Source organism: Ctenopharyngodon idella, chromosome 10 (assembly GCF_019924925.1).
Source record: "Ctenopharyngodon idella isolate HZGC_01 chromosome 10, HZGC01, whole genome shotgun sequence".
NCBI lineage: Eukaryota > Metazoa > Chordata > Actinopteri > Cypriniformes > Xenocyprididae > Ctenopharyngodon > Ctenopharyngodon idella.
Window position 1 is genome coordinate 19,673,072 of NC_067229.1, and position 20,388 is coordinate 19,693,459.

The window sequence follows — 20,388 nt, forward strand, 5'->3', positions numbered from 1 at the left end:
ACGGTGACTTTTCAGATAAGATGCTACATGCTTATACATACTTATGCTACATGATATTGACATGATACTACCATAATATATGTCCAAAATCAAAACATCGTACTCCAGAAATATATATGGTAGGCCTATGTTTTTGTTAGATGATTATTTATATTTTATCGGATTCAGAGTTCAAGTTAGTCTTTTTTGTAGTGTAATAGCAACACAGACAAAACAATGCAGTGTAGACTAGAAATTATTTTGACAACTGTCTTAAACTACATTCAAATCCACATAATAACCTGCAGGTTTAATGTTTACATGCCGTATGTTTTAGCAAACATAAACAAACATTTGCACAATATAAACACACAGTCTCCCTTTAGCCACTATCTTGCTAACATTACGGCTTTAAGGCATGAACAACATCATGTATATGTTTATAACAAACATAAATATCATTTAAGGACTGTCGGGGGGTCTAAAATGCCCAACATATTTGCAACAAAAACAATATTTAATGTGTTTCACCCTCCGTGTTCAACACAAATGACAGCCAGTGGTACTTTGATAATACGTGAAATAAAATATAAACAAATAAAGCGACATTACCGCTTTTTGTTTCCTTAATTTCTCCTGCAGTATTCACTGATTTGGTGTGTTGTGTTTATTTGTGATCAGCAGATTTTGCTATTAGACTCTCCGCTTTAAATGTGTCTACAGTCGCTGCCTTTAACCATAGAAATACAACAAGCAGCAGGATGACAATCAGAAAGAATGGAGCGAAAAAGTGGGCGAGGCTTGTAGGGCAAACGTTGTCTCTCATTGGTCAGATACGATGGGTTTAAAAAATATTTTTCCTATTTTCTTTTCTAGGTACGTTTTCAAATCAGTATCTATTAATGTTTCATAATGTCGTTTTTTATATGTAAATTATTGTCCGAGCTGCTGTTATAAGTAGGTCGAAGACGGCGTTTACACGTGCTTTTTGTAACTATTCTCAGCGCATTTCTTGATGGACCAATCAGAAACGCTCCTGCTTACAGCATCATATAGCGATCGCGCTGGAGAATTTGTATTTATACGTGAAGTGTCGTTCTTTGAAATCAACAGATTAAAACGATACAATTTCGTATACAAAATCCTTCTATAACACAAAATACGTCCTGAGATTAGAGTACGATGAAATGTGGGAAGGGGCTTAGTTTATGAGCCATGAAGAGCCCCCTGCAGGAATTTAACTGTGTGTCTTATGGGAAACAATTATTAGCACGTAAATTTGCCGTCCAATTCCTTTAACACATACGATTCACTGCTATAGAGCGCGTTTTAGGACAAAATACGTAGACATGAACGAAAGCGAATCATCATTTCCACAAAAAAAATACCGCTGGGCGGCAAATGTCAGTTAGTAACTGTTTCCCGTATTATTCTTGCAAGGGACGCTTGATGTCTAAAAAAGCCGAATCCTCAAAAGTATTTGCTTATCTGGAAACATTTGTGTGCTAAAAATGTCGGGTTAAATCTACTATTCATTTGTATCTGACATAGGCCTACACATGAACATTTGTTCCAATCTGCCTTAATTAAATATGAAAATACTTTCCAGTAATCACGAGACTGTTGATCCACCGTGAACAGCGCTGAGAAAAGTAACAGATGTCACTTGACTATACCATGCAGTTCAAGCAGCGTTTTGGTCAATTTACACCTCAGTAATTACACCAAGAACATTTTAACTGAATTTAAAATACACAATAAAACGTTATTGAGAATTATTACTTTTAAGGCGTAGCGTACCTGACAGGTTAGCGACAATACAAGCTGATAACCGCCCATTTCTAATATTAAAATGTTATAACAGTATTAAAGGTGCGGTCACATTATGGAAAAAATTTCGAAGGGAGTGTTGATCAACCCAACATATTCATGTTGCCAACTTGAAACTGTTGGGAAATCGCGCGTGGCTAGAATGACTGGATTTCTGGTATTTTGCCAGAAAATAGGTTGCCACGACATGTTTTTCACATCAAAAAAGGCTGTTATATTTTAGGTTTAGATTTGGCCTGTAATAATTATAATTAGATAAATATAAGATCGTTTAACTTTTCAACTAAGAACAGAAAACCTTTTTATGCGTTTTGGCCTTTATTTACATGACAACGGCGTTTTGGCGGCCTGAAAACAAACTTCTGAAAACTGGTTGCAAAGTAAGTTTTTGAAAACAATACCGTTATCGTCTTCGTCTTAACTACAAAAAGGCGGTGACATCATGCGCATGCGTATTACGCGTTAAGTCTATAGGCGTGTAGTGTTTCTTTACATAGTGACATTGACAACTACTGGCCTGCCATGAATAATACAGCGCTTTTAACCGTTTTCGTGGATCCGCGAACAGGGATTGTTTTGACAATGTTGTTGTCTGTACGCGAAAAATACAAAGGAAAAACTTTTCCGTTTTTAGTACATCGTTATCGTGTAAACCCTTAAACTTGTTCAATAATATTGCGTTTAACACAATGATACACAATCAGTTAGAAAAATACTTTAATTTATATATTTAACAAAGTAATTATTAGCAAAATTCTTATTTCAAGTTCTCAACATACAAATGAAATTGTATCAAACTGAGAAGGTTGAACAGAGAATACAAAACTGAGTGATAACGGTATTATTGTAACTAGTTCTGTCTAGTTGAGCTGCTGGGTTTCACAGAACATCCGTTAAACCAAATGCTCTCAGTTTTTTCCAGCTGTGAGGAAGGCTCTTCTCCTGGTCACTTCCTCCTCTCCGAATTTCGACTGGAGCTGCTCAAGTTCATATGGATCAGCCAACAAGAGGATCTCATCATCCAGATGATTCCAGAGAGGCCCGTGAATCTCATGCTCGTACCCATCTAGCAGATACACCCGAGCACTTATAAGGTCACCACTGGCTTTCAACAGCGCCTTGGTCACCTCAACCAGGTCTTTCTTAGTCTCTCTCATTAAGGTCTTGACATGCTCCTTGACGTCTACCAAGACCCTGGAGAGCGTTTCCTCTGGAGTTCCTCTCGTCTGGCTGTGGTTTTGTTCCCGTGACTCGGAGTCAAACATGAATACGTGGGCATTGGAAGCTGTGGAACTGGGTTCTGGACGCTCTTCCTCAGGTGCTGATGAATCCTGTTCAGCTTCTTCATGGTGTTTCTGGCTTTCTGGTTCAGCTTGGCTTTCTGGTTCCCTGGCAAATGTTGCAGGTGATGATGCTGAACTTTCATGTGTGTCTGAGGGCTCGACGGTCTGTGCTTCACATGGATCTTCGCCTTCTTCACTTTCATCCATCTGTGGAAATACATACTTCAAGTCATTGAAGTGCATCTTACAGATTTGTCCACTAAGGTTTACGAAGCTGAAATGCTGGAAAACTATCCTTTTACAAATGTATTTTGGACAAGTAAAGAACAAATGAGTCCATGACATTTGAGAGCATCCATAATAAACTCTAGTTTATTATCCATAATAAACTCTAATAAAAAATCTAGTTCAAAAAGTGTAAAGATCTAAGAAATTGTTCAAACCAATTCAGGTTAGTTTCATATGGTTTTTAAAACCTTTCATACTATTTTCAAGAAAAGATTCAGTATCATGACAAGTGCACCCATCAAGTTGAAAAGAATAATATTTTCTTTCTTAGACCTGAGTGTACACATCTTTATTATTTTCAAAAGAGTTATATAATTTTTTACTAATAGCAGGAATTAATTCATAAATATCTTGAGGGATAAATTACTTTTTGAGGGAGGTTGTAACGCGTGACATTTTATAGCTTGAGAATACTTTGCCTCATAAAAAGCTCAAATTCTCTAATACTTTCAGAAACTTATTGACAAATGATTATGCAGGGATCCTCTATATAACATACTTGCCTCTTTTATTATTGTTGTTTTGGTTGCACCACATGACTGTCAGTTTGTTGGTCACGCTACATTACTTTGGTGGAAAAAAAAAATGTTTTCAAATATTTCTGATAATATTCTAAAAAAAAAAAAACATTCATAATATAATTTTTTTTTTTTTTTTTTTTTTTTTGAAAAAAATTCTCTCTCTCTCTCTGATTGCTGGCCTAGGAAATTTCAACTTTTTTACCCTTTGTTCCAATATTATTACAAGTGTGTAAAAATGTTGTAAGCACATTGCATAGTTGTGCTTGGAGTCAATTGTTTTATTTGTAATGGAAATGTGTGGAAATAATTTTTGGCCAGGCTGTCATACAACAAAATTATGTATGCAAAAACAAGAAAGAACCATTGTGTAGTAAAACCTGTAGCTGTAGTTTGCCTTTTTGCCAAATAATTTTGTCAGATAAATACCTGAAATAAGTTTAGTGTTTTGTTCTTCCCTCATATTTAAAACTCATATTTAACTGTATTTTCCTCATATGTTAGTGATTTAATCGAACATGTAGGGTGATTAAAGACAAATATCCCCTCCAGACATCACTTTTGGCCACTACTGTATATAAGAAATAATATTAAAATCCTATGTCAAACTACCTGAATTAAAATAATTCCTAATAGGCGTATCCAATTTTAATCTCATTTTTAAATGAACAGATCCGCACAATGCATGAGCTTCATGTCACTTACGCAACAACTTTACAACGTTGATATTGTTCAATCTTACCACATCTGAGTCCTCAAATTCCCTTGCAGCTTTTGCAAGTATCCCAAGTTTCTTAGAATCAGCTGTGGAGGTTTTGCAGGTTGTTTGTTTTGTTTTGCTGAGAGATGGATGTTCACTTGATCCTAAAGTAAAATGAAAAAGGTTTTTGGAAAAAGCTCGAGGAGCAATACAGTAAATAAAACCAAGTAATGAAATGAACAATGTTACCATCTGGAATGTCTCGCCCCTCACAATCTTCATCTAATCTAGGTCTTTTGGACATTTCAGGCCCTGGAGTTTCTTGTTCTTGGACCGGGACACAGGACTCGTCCTGACTGTCATGGCTTGAGGCTTGTGAAGGCTCACCTGCCGCCTCTGGCCCATCTGGAGGAGAACTGGCTCTCTCAGGAGAAGGTGGAGGGTTGGTCCTAACAGCCGGACACAAACTGCTTTCTGTGGCGATTTGTGTTTCAGATGAATCTGACACAACGATGGACTTGCGAGGTGACTTTCTTAAGGTATCAGTCTCAGGTTCTGAGGAGGTCTGAGTCACTTTCTTCTTAGATAAAGGGCTTTGAGTAAAGGAAAGAGCTTTTCTTCTAGAGGCTGTGGTGGGACTTTTTTTCGGGCTTTTCTCCGTGAGCTTATGCTGAAGGTGCTTTAGAAACCGATCCTTCATGGACTGCCAGCTATGGTCGGTCACACGCCGTTTCTCCATTTCTTTCCAAACCAGGTTGCCTTTGGCGTCATGTTGCCGCTTTTCCATGAACTTCAAAATAGCTGTGTCATCTTCAAGAGAGTAACCCAACCGCCCATTGCCCTGATGACGAGTAGCCATCCTCGTCTGGACAGACGGTCCGACGCTAATCACATAGTCATTCAGATTCAACTGTAGGTTCTGCTCTGCACAATCTCCAATGAATTTCGTAGAGATATACTTTTGTCCAGTGCTTGCCATGGCATTAGTCACGTCGCCCGGATCGACCAGCAAAATGGCACCAGGCTCTTGATTCCGACACACAATGCCTCCTCCGTTAGTTATCAGAGGGTAAAGTTGCATTTTAGTCGGACCAGGTCTCACGTAAAAGCGCATTGAATGTCCATTGGCATCCAGGAATAATACAGGAGATATTTCACAGACCTCCTCATCTCCTGGCTTTGACATTGTGAAGATAATCTGCGGGATAAATGTGAAAGTTAGCTGTTTTAATATTACCATGGTTTATGTTTAAAAGAAGTTATTTAGGTTTTAAGTAATAAAACAATAGATATATTATTTAAAATGATATATTATTTAAATATGATATAGACAGATATTGGTGGATCATGTACATAGTTAATGTGATGAAATGCAATCAGAAGTGTCAAATTAGTTTGACAAAAGATCTAACAGCATTTGTTTGCAAATGTATATGTGAATGGGTATGAGTATGAGTAACAGTTTCTTGATTTACAGCATCACGCTGTTTTAAAAGCGCACATATTTGGAATAAAGTATGTAATATCCATAACCATAACTTGGTGCAGTCATAGCTTAATTTACATTTGCAAATCACACAGACTTTTCCTGCTATTCTGCTTTGTAGCAATTCTTACAAAAGTCTAATATAAAGTCACTGCCTGTCGAGAAACCAAAATGTTGATGTGAAAAAATATATAAAGTACCTGCGTTTCGCAGTACTACAGGAGCGAGTCCAAAGAATCTCTGAGCTGTGAGATATGTGAAAAAAAATAATCAAAATAAGAGACACGGCTTTAGCGCCAGCGAGAAGAGACGCCTGCATACGCCTGCATGAGAGCGCGCGCTGTGACTTTAATTTTGAAAAAAGACGGATAAGGAAATATTCTCAAGGAAAGGAAATGGGTCTCAACGCGGGAAAACAATAAAAGTGAGAGTAAAGGTGCTAAAAGTAAAACGATTTTTATTAACCATTTTTAGTGATGGGGAAAACAAAGCTTTGAATCAATTGAACCAATTGCTTCGCAAAATGATTCACTGTTTCGAAGCGTTCGAATGGTTTGCCGCTGGGGGGCGACCTCAGTGAATCCGCAAGATTCATGGGTTCACAGAGATCGCCCCCCAGCGATGAAACATTGAAATTTCGAAACGTTTCTAAACAGTTATGATGTAACGAAGCCTCGCTTACTAAAATCACGTGTCTTTGGCAGATTGATACACGCTGCGAACCACTGATTCAAAACAAAAGATTTGTAAAGATTTCGAAGCTTCATGAAGCAGTGTTTCGAAATCGTCCATCACTACCATTTATAATCAACCAAAATGTATTAAATATGACAAGGATATATATTAAATTATTTTATTTTGTTGTTAGTTGTAGTAGTAGCCAAGTAGTTTAAGTCTTTTAATTCTTTTCATTGACAGAGGAAACATACAAAACATGCATTTTGTAAACATAAGTAACTAGTAGTATGTATTTAATATAATTAAATACTATAATTACTATAACTATATATACATAGGTCAAACAGGCTTATCCATTATGTCATAGTTGGTGTAATGGCTAGGTCAGATTTGACTGGTCAAATGTCAAAGATAGATGAAAATATGAGGTGTTGTTTTGACAAATTTAAGACCTTTAAAAGAATACTGCAGATCTTGCATTCTCTCATGTCCGCAGAGATGGAAACAGACATATTTTGATATAAAGGTAGATCACAAAATCAATTCTAATGGAGCATTCTCCCACTCAATCTTAAGCCTAAGTATTAAGTACTTGCGTATCTTGCTGTAGTGCTGCATATTAGCATTTGCAGCATCTTAATAATAATGAGTAAACAATTAAAAATTAATTTTGGCATTTGTCCAGCAAAACTAATTATATTTTTCAATACTAAAAATAGGCTACTAGCTGTAAATGTTGCTGTTTGAATATGTAAATCTGGCTGTGTATTTGGATGTAATACAGAATATTTACTTCTTAATTTGGAAAAAAAAAAAAAAAAAAAAAAAACATTTAGGGCACATTTACATAACAACAATATACTTAAACTGAAAAGTTATCCGTAATACTAATGCACATGATGTCACCATTTTCACAAATTCACGTTTTTGTAGTTTTTATGGGGACAAATGAACGGCCAAAACGCATTAAAAGTTTTCCGTTTTTAGTTGAAAATGGTGTTGTGTAAACATGAATTTGAAGAAGAAAAAAACTTTGAGATTTTGTACCTTATTATATATTTGCAATAACAATTGAAATTTCTTTACCATTTAAGGGCAAGAAATTTTTTTTTTTTTTTTCAGTCATACTAGAAGACTAGCATGTGGCCTGTTGCACAAAGCCGGTTTCAGTTGCTTCCCAGGTAAGTTTGAGATTAGCTTGAGCACACTCTAGTTTTTCGGGCTCAAGAAGGTGGATTGGTTTTTAGCAGGGTTCATTGGCTCACGCTACACGGCTAACCTAGCAGGTTTTATTCTGGGTTAGAGTTTGCAAACCCAAACTGGACCAATCAGCTGTGAGTAAAGGGACATGTATCTGATGCAATAAAGACAAAATTGTTTATTATATTTATATGATATGAATTATAATTATGTATAATATATATATATTCATGAAATGATTAAACACAGATGTGACACATGACATAAGGGTAAATCAAATGCTATGGCAACAGAAGAAAGAAACCAAACCATTATGCTAATACAGCTATTTAAACACTGGCTGACAGGGGTGGGGTGGGTTGTAACACATCTTTAAAAAGTGTTACATCCATCCCCTTACACGCAACTATGAACAGTTTCTTTTAAATTATTTTACCTAAACAGTGGAAAAGAAATATAGAGGTGCGCCTGTCAGTGATTTTTTTTCAAACTGATGAGGTTTCAAAGAAGGATAGGTCAGTCAGTTCAGTTGAAAACCAGTGGTGAGGATTCTGAGACCTCAGGCAACAAAAACATTTGTGTTGTCTGTATGGAGACATTTGGCAACTCAAAGCCAAAGGAAGTGTGGGTTAAATGTGCCCTATGCAGTCTCTGGACTCCAGGGTTAAAAACATTCATTTGTCACCATTGTGACTCTGATTGAGAATATTCACACACATTGTCAGAGTTTTTTGTTAGACCTACATATTCTTTACACAGGCACACTGGAGTCGAGTGTTTATCAAGCGTAAGTAAGGAAGGTTGTTCAAGTAGACTAATTTACATGCACAAGCACACACTCCTAAGTCGAACAGAAAGTGGATTTGAGCTGTAGTCAGTCACAGGAACCGAGACATTGTTTTGTTTTGTTTCAGTAAACCTGTTTTTGAAGCATATTGCATGGTGTGGCAGCTGTTTTTGCTACTTCTGTCTCATTGCTACAACATACCCCAGTAGTGGTGTAGAGTGTAACAAAGGCACACCATGTATTTGACTTATAAGGCTTGTGATATTCTTGCAGAGGTTTGAATTGATGCCTTTTGTAGTAAACAAAAGTGGGTACTTAGTATAAAAGTTTGAGCACTCTAGCTCAAAAATTCAGTGAGTTACAGATGCTAAAGTGTTACAACTTTACCCGGTCTCCCCTACCGCCAGTTACATAATTGTTTCCAAAATAACAATAAGTGTCAACTCAATCCCAACATAAAAAAAAAAAAGAACATCCCCAGTTTCACAGATGAGGCTTAAGCTAGTCCTAGACTAAAATGCATGTTTGAGCTGTTTTAATTGAAAGCAACTTGTAGTGGCATATCTTAAAATATGTCAGTGCCATTGTTTTGTCTCAAGAAGCACATCAGTAATGTTTTTTTTTTCCAGGGTACATTTATAAAATCTACTTAAATACCCTAATTGAACTAAGACCTGATCCTGGCTTAATCTAAGCCCTGTCTGTGAAACCGGACCATAGGTTTCAGTTTAAAAATGTTTTGTATTTCAAACAAGAAAACAAAAGAAACAACCACATCAAACTCAGATCCTGTTAATAAAACACAACTATAAAGATTTTTTTTAATTACAGCGAAATTATCATTTCAATTGTGTTTTAAAAGACAGCAAAATCCAAGAGCATAAAATAAAAAAAGAATTTGGGGTACATGTTGCAAAAAAAAAAAAAAAAAATGAAGTAAATTAAATAATAAAGAAAGTTATTATTTTCCACCCTTTAGTTTAAACTGAGTAAAAGTAGTGTTCGAAGTTGTGGTTGAGTGAGTGTGTACTAAGTGAAGGAACAAAGGAAACTAAAAGACAACAAAGAGTGCTGTGTGAAAAAACAGTTGATGGTTGTCTAGTGAAGTTTAGTAACAGAAAGGCTCTACATTCACCCGAAAGAAGGTAAACGTACTTACGCTTACCTGAGTGGTGACGAAACTCATCAGCTGGGAAAATACTATTCCGCTGGTGGAGAGATGGTTGTCATATGTTCTCTGTGTATGTCCATGGACTGTATTTCTTGTTTCCTGTTCCTGTTTGTAGTTTTCCCCCTGGATTGTCTTCCCCAGGTGTGTCTCATTATCTCTTTACCTTGTTAAGCGTGTTACTACTTGTGTAGATATGGCCCTTGTGTTTCTCGTTGCTTGGTCAGTCGACGTTTGCTGTTGCTTTTAGATCAGTGGTCTCAAACTCAATTCTTGGAGGGCCACAGCTCTGCACAGTTTTGTTCCAACCCTAATCAAACACACCTGATCCAGTTAATCAAGGTCTTTAGGATTACTAGAAACTTCCAAGCAGGTGTGAGTTGGAGCTGGTTGGAGCTAAACTCTGCAGGGCTGTGGCCCTCCAGGAACTGAGTTTGAGACCACTGCTCTAGATGGTCTGCATATGTGTTCCCTAGCTCTTTGTGTTACTTAGTTCATAGCAGAGATGGAGAAAATAAGCCTCTTGAATCTTTGAAACTTTTCTCTGATTGTTTCAGGAAAAGATTGGAAGCATCAGGAGTGTCGAAATCAACAAGTCTTGTGGCAGGTCAAATTTACAGCAGCCATAAACCTGAGATCGCAGTTCCGTTGTTTTATCCATTAATCACAAATAAAAGCCTGATAATACGGTTAATGTTCAGTTTTCTGATAGTAGAATTCACATATTAAAGTATGGCAATAAATTAAATGTAACAATTATAATAATACTAACAGAGTTGTTTGATGCAAGTAAATCGTGCTCTAATTATTTTGTTTTATACTGTTTAAATGGCAGAATATATATGTAATATAGGCTATTTAGGCTTATACTGTATATAAAAAATGTTAGTAAATGGACTTGAACTTCCATAAACCTGTAAAGTTGTGGTCTGGGTTCAAACATTCTGACACACAAAGTAAAGAAAGTGAGGCTTTGTTTTTGGTTGATCACGTATTTCTCTGAAAACATTACACAATCCGGCACGGAGCTTCATGAGATGCATACTCGATACACATTTTGAAGCTTCAGTGTCATATGTAACATCACTAGTTCATAGTTTCAGTTTATGTTTTGTTTGTTCAAATAAACTCTGCAAATAGGTCCGCTCTACACTGTCTCATCTGTTCCTGCCAATGTTACAGATTGACTGACCTGCCAATGGATCTAGCAGGGGTTTAACTTCTACTTCGCTCCTCGCCTTCCGTCTCGTTCACTCAGATGAATGTCATTGCTTATGTTGCACGAGTGCCTCCTACTTGGAGAACCCAATAGAGTGCAACAGTGCACTTTTCATGTCTACTTTTTTAGCGGCGCTGGTTGCGGAAGTATATTTTCCATTCATTTTTTCCATAGGGAAAAGCGCTACAAGCCACGAATGAAGCCAATCAGTTATGAGGTGAATCATAACATTACAAACTTTGATTTGAAGCAAAAGACTGTGTACTTAATGGCTTAGAGAGGGATAAAACTACAATCAAATTAAAGATGGAGAAATCTAAAACTATCGATTTACAAATGTTGGTTATAAATGAAAACAATATATTTCAATTTTTTATTTTTTTTTTAAAATATGCATATATGTACAAATATATAAATATTTTGAGAGCATAGGGAGGCCTTTGGTGCCTTTTGCTTTTTCAACACTTTAATTGGTGGGAATTTTATGTACAGCATCATAGGTAGAATTTATCTTCCAAAACCTGGCAGTAAGTTTTGGAAGATCGTTTTTATTCCATGTCTGCAAGAAAGACTTTTCAGGATAGGAGATGGACTAAAAATCAACTCTCATACCTTACTGCTAGATTCTGGAAGATGAATTCTTCAGTGGTACAAGAGGATGTGGTGCTGGTTCTTCAAGTCTCTCTCAATCTGTCGGTCTATAAAGCCTATAAAAAAACAGTCTTCATGTATTTTACAATACTTCAGCTTGTGATTCATTTTAAGTGGGGGTCATTTTTTAGGATTCTTTACCTAGCCTAAGTCTCTGAGATCCTGACACCTTGCACTTCTGGAGACTCCAGGTAGGTTGCAGTTCTGGAAAATGGTGGCGCTGGAGACTAAAGGGTTCCTGATGGTTTCACACTTCATTCTTCACCTTAATTCTCATTTCTTTAGCAGTTAACGTGTCTTTTCTTCTCCACCCGTTTTTGTCTGACTCTGCTGACCCATTGAGCGTTTTGCTGTCCATTGGTCATGGCTTAACTTTGCAATTTCTAGTATTTCATTAGTATTGCATCCTTCTCATGGGCATATAATAATTGACTTTTCAGTCTCAATTAAAGCTCTTTTTTGGCTCATTTTGCCTGTAAAAGAAAACCTGCCTAATAATTATGCACACCTGAATATAAGGCGTTTTTCCATTCCCAGCCTTCATGAACAATTATATATCATGATATGATTAAATACAAAATGAATAGTAGTTAAGATTGATGTGGTTTGGAATTGGTAAATGTGCTTAGAAAAAAAACATGATCAGAAAATCAACTTGCCTAACAAATTTGCAGAGTGTATTAATTTTTATTTAGTAATAATAATAATAATAATAATAATATTGATATATCAAATTTTCCACAAAGCCTTAAAAAAAAAAAAAAAAAAAAAAAAAAAAAAAAGGATAATTGTAATCACAATATTAATTAATTGGATTTCCCCCCAAATTGTGCAGCCCTAGCAGACACAAAAAGAACAAGTTGCATTAACCAAAATAAAGAATGTCTTCCCTTCAACACATTTATTGATGTACTGAACAATAAAAACAAAAATCACAAATTATTTTAAACACAAAACAACATGTACATCTTATCTTATACTTATTTAAATATTTAACATAAAGATGGTCATTAGAACAAAGAAAACTGAAATGGTCTAACTAGAGATTCACGCATTATGCAGTGGATTGCACCAGAGAAGCTCATGAGGAGAGATGGGAACGCTCTCCATCTCAGTATCATGGAGGTCACAATCAACATTATACATCAAAACAAACATACTTAAACAGTCAGCTGTTATTCTACTTAAATCTTTCAACGTATGTTTAAAAAAAAAAAAAAGTAACCTATTTTAAGAAAAAAAAAAAAAAAAAAAAAATACATGAAATATTTCTTGTCATTAATGTAGAGTCACGTTTGCATGATGTTGTACATCATCACTTATTCAGGCCTTGTGTGTTTTGTTCGTCTTGAACGAGACCTGTAGAACTCTGTCCCCGAGCCGGTACCCATTCAAACTGGCAATTGCTACAGCAGCCTCGTCGTAATTTGTCATGGTAACAAAGCCAAATCCTTTGCACTTGTTTGTGTTAAAGTCTCGTATGACCTTTACGTTAGTCACAGCGCCAAATGGGCCAAACATCTGCCAAAGGACGTTTTCGTCAGCGTCTGGCGCCAGATTATACACAAAAATGCACCAGCCTGTACCAGCATGACCCGGGAGATTGATGCCTGCCAGGCTGGAGACCCCATCAATGGACATGGGTGAGAATCTACTGCAGAAAACAAACACAGTATTTCAGACAATCACAATGAAGACCATTTTCTATGGTACAGTAGTATGCTGCCAAGAAGCTGTACCATTTGTTCAGTAATGTGCAACATGTACCTATCTATTAACATCTTTAAAAAACAATTAGTATTTTTTAATGTATTAAGATGGAGAAATGTAAATAAGAGTTTTAATGCACAGTGTAGACAGGATAATCTAGGAGACCTTTGTTAGCAAGCTCAGGCTGTTCTGCAGCGAGTGACAGATTCAGTGATTATAAAAGGGGCATTAATGCTTTCATCCTCTCTGTGCATAATTTATGTAAAATTTGGATAGTTTCATTCTGTTAAAACCACAAATATCTCTGACCAAACTATAGCCAGATGAAACAGCGCTGACATTCTCAACAGAAGTGATGTTGAAAACAAGAGAAGGCTGGTTTTTAGGGGTGGGAATCTTTTTGGAATCTCACAATTCGATTCAAATTGATTCTTGGGGTCACAAAGAATTTCATTTTGATATGGAAATATTTGATTTTAGATTTGATTTTAAACTTTGAATTTTTTTTTACAATTAACAACTTAAAATGAAACTGGAAAAAGAGAAAATTAAATGATCTCATGTTAAATTACATACAACCCGAATTCCGGAAAAGTTGGGACGTTTTTTAAATCTGAATAAAATGAAAAAAAAAAAAGAAAAAAAAAAAAAAAAGAAAGACTTTCAAATCACATGAGCCAATATTTTATTCACAATAGAACATATATAACAAATGTTTAAACAGAGAAATTTTACACTTTTATCCACTAAATGAGCTCATTTCAAATTTGATGCCTGCTACAGGTCTCAAAAAAAGTTGGCACGGGGGCCATAAATGGCTGAAAAAGCAAGAAATTTTGAAAAGATTCAGCTGGGAGAACATCTAGCAACTAATTAAGTCAATTGAAATCAGGTCTGTAACATGATTAGCTATAAAAGGGGTGTCTTAGAGAAGCAGAGTCTCTCAGAAGTAAAGATGGGCAGAGCTGTGAAAGTGTAAAAAGATTGTGGAATACTTTAAAAACAATATTCCTCAATGTCAAATTGCAAAGGCTTTGCAAATCTCATCATCTACAGTGCATAACATCATCAAAAGATTCAGAGAAACTGGAGAAATCTCTTTATTGGATGCCCGTGGTCTTCGGGCCCTCAGACGACACCATCACTCATCGGCATGATTGTGTCAATGACATTACTAAATGGGCCCAGGAATACTTCCAGAAACCACTGACGGTAAACAATCCGCCGTGCCATCTGCAGATGCCAACTAAAGCTCTATCATGCAAAAAGGAAGTCATATGTGAACATGGTCCAGAAGAGCTGTCGTGTCCTGTGGGCCAAGGCTCATTTAAAATGGACTGTTTCAAAGTGGAAAAGTGTTCTATGGTCAGACGAGTCCAAATTTGACATTCTTGTTGGAAATCACGGACACCGTGTCCTCTGGGCTAAAGAGGAGGGAGACCTCCCAGCGTGTTATCAGCATTTAGTTCAAAAGCCAGCATCTCTGGTGGTATGGGGGTGCATAAGTGCATACTGTATGGGCAGCTTGCAAGTTTTGGAAGGCACTATGAATGCTGAAAGGTATATAAAGGTTTTAGAGCAACATATGCTCCCCTCCAGATGACGTCTATTTCAGGGAAGGCCTTGTGTATTTCAGCAGGACAATGCAAAACCACATTCTGCAGCTATTACAGGCAAGAATGGGACCAAATTTCAACACCAAAACTAAAGAAACTCATAACGTCGATGCCCAGACATCTTCAAACTGTTTTGAAAAGGAGAGGAGATGCTACACTATGGAAAACATGCCCCCATCCCAACTATTTTGAGACATGTAGCAGGCATCAAATTTGAAATTAGCTAATTTTGTGCATAAAACTGTAAAATTTTGCAGTTTAAACATTTGTTATCTATGTTCTATTCTGAATAAAATATTGGCTCATGTGATTTGAAAGTCTATTAGTTTTTAATTTTATTCAAATTTAAAAAACATCACTTTTCCGGAATACAGGTTGTATTATAAATTGATTATTTAATTCATAATAAATTCCCTGCCTTTTAAGTTTGTAGGATATATGTAATATTAGTTAGACTGTTTATATTTGTTCCCACGTACACTTTTGCTTATTATATTGAATGTTTTGCTTTTTTGTAATATCCGGCAGCACTTCACTGGAATTTTAATAAAGAGAGCAGAAGGAGAGAAGCTACTGCTAATTAGTCAAGAGTTATTTAATAAAGTAGTTTAAATTATACACACCTTGTAACCACGTTATTATTTTACTCTAGCCCAGTGGAGACTGAGACTCTGCCACTCAGCCTTTCATATTCTCCTCTCACAGCGTGAGCACACGTGTCTTTGCACCATTAAATTGTGATCGATTCATGAGAGCGTTGAGAGATGTATCGAATCAAATCAAGTGATTATCAGCTGGTTCCAATCAGTGGCCCATCGTTTGGAGTTAGACAATAGGAGCTGTTGCATTCTCAATATTTAGTGATTTAGCCTCAGATACAGAATGTGTTCATTTGGTTTTACAAGCAGGTATTGTTTGTTACCACGGTAACCGCTTGCACGTCCATGGTTAACGTGAAATCACAAGCTTGACATTTTAAAGTTTTAAATTTAAAGCTATTTTCTATTCATTAAGATATTTATATAGGAACTGTTTTTGTCAAATAAGCTTCATTTGTAATGCTCCCACTGTTGCAAGCCTGTGCTGCTCTCTAAACTGTCTGGGTGCTGCACACTGCTCTCGCAGTTGACTGGTGTCTTCTAAACTTTTTGAAATTTGTGAATTGATTCAAATGGGTAGAAGACAGAATTGCGATTCATGTTAATCGATTTCCCCCCCCCCACCGGTTTTCATAAAGTTTTATATAAAAATAAAACAAGAAAAGTCACAGCATTTTATCATCTGAAACTTTGCTGCAACTTATATTCCACAGCAGCTTACATAATACAATTAATGTCAAGCACATAAAACATGCACAAAGCGCACATTTTTATTTTTGCCGAATGAAATAAGTATATTCATTTTGCACACGCAGGCAATTTCAGTTTCTCTGAATAAATAAATTTGTTTAGGCTTGGCATTTATAATGAATGTCACTATAATTTTGCTTGTTTTATACTTATATTTTTCATTCCTGTTCTGAAAGGACTTGTGGAGTGGAGGGAACTAAAATAAATGTTTATAGAATTTGTTTATTAAGGTTTTGTTTTTACTTGTATTTTTCATTCAGAAATAATAAAATGTGACATACACCAATGCGACTTTTTTTTTTTTTTCCTTTTAAAGCAATGTTGACCCTGTGTGACATTTTCTCAAAAAAAAAAAAAAAAAAAAAAAAAAAAAAGGTTATTCCTGTGATATTCCTGTGGTTATCATGATCTACAAATATATCTGATGCTATAAAAATAGACTTAAGGTGATGATACACGGGGCTACTTTTTGAGCAATGTTGCTTGGGCACTTTCCCACTGTGAAGGAGCAACAAATTTATATCTGGATACGTTAGATCGGTCGTGGGCAATTTTTTGAGATCCTCCAATCAAAATGTTAGCAGCCGATCATGTGATCGGTTCGGAGATTTCAGAAAAAATTCAAACAAGATGGCGGCCTCTCAGCGGCAGTGGAGCGGAGAAAAGGAGCATGAACTTATATCTTTTTACGCTAGTAAGTTGTCATGCGTCAACCCAAAACAGGGAATTTACCTCATATAACGCTTAAAATACCAACAACTGTCCAATGTAATGCGTGTAAGCTTTAATTAAGCCATCGAATGTTTTCAGTTAAATACTAAAAAGACGAGGCCTGTTTAACGTCTGTAGTAGCATAGGCTGTAGGGCGTATGGCATATGAATGTAGCTTTTGACGCGGGTTCGAATCCGCCTTTTGCCGAACTCGCTCTTCTCCCTTTTCCTATCACAAATCAGATCGGAAAAGCACTTATTTTTAATTAAAATGAAGAAAATATTTGAAAAGTTGAAATAAAGTGCCTAACAAGTGTTTATAATAAAGTATTTATTGGGTTGGCAATAGATTTGCTCCTCTCTGATTAGTTGCTGCCAACTGTCCGTTGGCCTAATTAGTTGCCCTGTGTCTCATCAGGTTGCCCGTTGACGGCAACATTGCCCAGCAACATTGCTCAAAAAGTTGTCACGTGTATCATCACCTTTAGTCTGGAGCCCTGCCACAGTAAAATCACTAACACATTTCTTTAATAGATTTCCCACAAGCATCAGCAGCTCAAAGTACCTCGTACCTCTTGACTCCATATGCCATGTTGAGTAAATTATCCAGTCTGAAACACAGGCACACACACACACAAAATGAAGTTACGCTCAAGTTAAAGTCAGCACCAGTGCAGTGAGCATGTGCCAGCAGGTACCTGAATCTCTGGGCCTGCTGTGCCAGCGGCCCTGGGTAGCGTCTGTTTGGTGACTGGTACAGGTGTGACAGCAACGCCTGGCTGCTCTTCTGACTGGGGTTGTTGGCAAACTTAACTGTGATTGGCTCGGTAGCGCCTGGTGGTTTCTGACCATTCAGCCCTTTAATGGCCTCCTCAGCCTCAACGCGCCGGTCAAATCGGATGAAGCCCACACCTCTGGACACGCCTGAACAGCACAAAAAACATACCATAATCCTGACAAGTTTTGTAAATAGATATCAAATTATAATTGCTGTGCAATAGGACTGAACAGAGAGAATTTGACTCATAGGGCATGAACACAGACATTCTTTAAAGGGGTCATGAATTCAACTTTTCCTTGAGCTTCTGAACTTTTCAACTTCCTTGTTAGTCCAATAAAAGCTTTTATTGATACCAGGCCCATCGAACGACTGATCCTGGAATGTGCCTATCTATAGGTGAAATGCTGCCGCCGCCGCAGAAAAATAAAAAATAAATAAAAAATAAAAAAATTAATGCCTACTTCATCATTACAATGTTAGCCCCGCCCACTGGCTGGAGGAGAGAAGAGCGATACAACATAACAAAAATAACATTACCTTTCAAAGGATCCTGATGCTAGGAATATGGTTATTTATTTTCAACAATGTGAATTAGGGCTGCACAATTAATCGAATTTCTAATTGCGATTACGGATGCCACGATTTTGTAATCGTTCAAAGGCGCGATTACAAGGAAAAATATCCACTTACATTATTCTACGTGTTTAAGAGGTGTGTTATGAGCATGTCACGTTGTGAGAGGCGAATCACGACTACTTCAGAATGTAAAAGGTCTAACCCAGCGTAAAAGGAGCTACCAGTGACGTAGGTGCATGCTGATATGTCGAACGCACGCGAAACATCAGCACCCCCCATTTTTAAAAAGCCGTGTACACAGCCTATATATTTACTCCACAAACATGGAAAACAGTGATAGATAGACCTCTAAACCGTACGCTCAGGAGAAAATCCAGGGCGACTTTGAGCAGACCAAGCGAAACATGATTATGTATTTCTGCTAAGCTAGCGACATTGGCCATCAAACACATGGGCACGGCAAAAGCTAATACTGTTTCATATACTGTCTACTTTCTTTGTATTCTATCTAATAACGTATTAGACAGGACTGTTAAACAGATCATAAACTAATGAAGACGGAGAATGCGAGCACTGTGTGCTCAGGATCTTTCTGAACAGTTCTCAGCGCCGTCAAAATAAAAGTAACAACAACAACAACAACAACAACAACAAGCGCAGTTTACATAATTTCAGGCCCTAGGGGAACATTAGTTCTTGGGAAACCACACTGGTGGCAAAAGCCCCTATTATACCATGCAGATGTTAACTTATTATTATTTAAAGAAGAAACCAAACCAATATATAGTTGACATTTGAGGTTTAATGCTATAGAAAAACAATTGTGTTTTCAGATTGTTTTTTTTTATTTTTATACAAAAATATGGCATGCGTTGCTTCAAACAATGGTATAAAGCTATTCAATACATCATTCAATGTAAATTGTGATAATCGTAATTAATAATCGCATTTATTCCCTTGAAATTGTAATCAACAATTATGATTTGTCATAATCATGCAGCCCTAATGTGTAGGTCTCAGTTGAGCTTTATTTCTATTCGGTACATTTCTCTCTGGATTCTTTGGTAAATCAAATCGCATTTTGGCGCAGGCTTTGCAAACAGACTTTTACGATATTGACTCGACAGTAATGCAACATGTAAGTAACCGAGTTACTCCTACTGTTCTAATGCCTGATCTGATATGTAATGATTCATGTACAGTCAGATGTTCTTTGTCTATGTGTCAGTGAATCAAACTAGTGACTAAATGGTCAACTTCACATTGATTCTCTTAGGATTAAAATAATCTGTTATTTAAACAGTGATTAAATTATATAAAGAAAGCGATCAAAGAACACTCCCTTTACAACCGTTGCAGCTGTCAATCAAACAACGCGAGTTTATCAGCAACTGAGTTCTGAACTCGCGCCAAAACTCCCATTTTAAATCAGGGTAGGAAAAATGCCTTTTATTTCTAAATGATGACAATTTTTGATGTAAAAAGCATACTAACATTAAGTTCACTCCAGGAAACATAAAAAAACAACGCAGTTCATGACCCCTTTAACACCATGAAACACTGCAACTTAGTCATTCACTTAATGTAACAACTGAAATCTGGAGATCTGGACCAGGGCATTACTGAGCTCCAACCTGAGGTGAGGTGCAACCTGGCAGTGTCGGATGGACATAAATATAATGTCCCAGAGGTGCTCTATTGGATTTAGATCAGGCGAGCATGGGGGCCATTCAATGGTATCAATTCCTTCATCCTCCAGGAACTGCCTGCATACTCTCGCCACCTGAGGCCGGGCATTTTCGTGCACCAGGAGGAACCCAGGACCCACTGCACCAGCGCAAGGTCTGACAATGGGTCC

At 36.8% G+C, this 20,388-nt stretch overlaps 3 protein-coding genes across 8 annotated transcripts in view; all 3 read right to left on the bottom strand.

The window, feature by feature from the left end:
• The window catches only part of LOC127520432 (E3 ubiquitin-protein ligase RNF123), a 169,401-nt gene extending 168,664 nt beyond the window's left edge, over positions 1-737 (bottom strand). For all 4 annotated transcript variants that reach the window (XM_051908496.1, XM_051908495.1, XM_051908497.1 and 1 more), the window contains exon 1: positions 592-737. The gene's annotated coding sequence lies outside the window, so the exon portion shown is untranslated. The remainder of the gene's footprint in view (positions 1-591) is intronic.
• A 1,776-nt stretch (positions 738-2,513) lies between these two features.
• Positions 2,514-10,102, bottom strand: terf2ip (telomeric repeat binding factor 2, interacting protein). 2 transcript variants are annotated; one of them, XM_051911051.1, is made up of 4 exons: positions 9,915-10,102; positions 4,848-5,796; positions 4,641-4,762; positions 2,514-3,299 (listed from the first exon to the last, which is right to left on the bottom strand). In XM_051911051.1, exons 1-4 carry the CDS (start codon positions 9,933-9,935, stop codon positions 2,718-2,720), a joined length of 1,674 nt encoding a protein of 557 aa, XP_051767011.1. In that variant the 5' UTR covers positions 9,936-10,102; the 3' UTR covers positions 2,514-2,717. The 2 variants fall into 2 exon arrangements, with proteins under 2 accessions (XP_051767011.1, XP_051767012.1); XM_051911052.1 differs by lacking the exon at positions 9,915-10,102 and adding an exon at positions 6,285-6,449.
• Positions 10,103-12,673: 2,571 nt separating this feature from the next.
• The window catches only part of elavl2 (ELAV like neuron-specific RNA binding protein 2), a 32,084-nt gene continuing 24,369 nt past the window's right edge, over positions 12,674-20,388 (bottom strand). Inside the window, exons 6-8 of one of the 2 annotated variants that reach the window (XM_051911192.1) lie at positions 17,872-18,097; positions 17,746-17,784; positions 12,674-13,441 (exon numbers count right to left, since the gene is read on the bottom strand). In XM_051911192.1, the coding sequence (XP_051767152.1) occupies positions 13,111-13,441; positions 17,746-17,784; positions 17,872-18,097 (596 nt within the window). In that variant the 3' untranslated portion in view covers positions 12,674-13,110. Of the gene's footprint in view, positions 13,442-17,738; positions 17,785-17,871; positions 18,098-20,388 lie in introns of both variants that reach the window. The other variant, XM_051911193.1, reaches the window with a different exon arrangement.

What these genes read in the sequence shown, in the direction of transcription:
- terf2ip (XM_051911051.1), bottom strand. Translation starts at nt 9,935, where the DNA reads ATGAGTTTCGTCACCACTCAG. An exon ending in GGGGCGAGACATTCCAGATG is followed by an intron (nt 4,763 to 4,847) that starts GTAACATTGTTC and finishes ATTTTACTTTAG; the next exon opens with GATCAAGTGAACATCCATCT. An exon ending in AATTTGAGGACTCAGATGTG is followed by an intron (nt 3,300 to 4,640) that starts GTAAGATTGAAC and finishes GTATTTCCACAG; the next exon opens with ATGGATGAAAGTGAAGAAGG.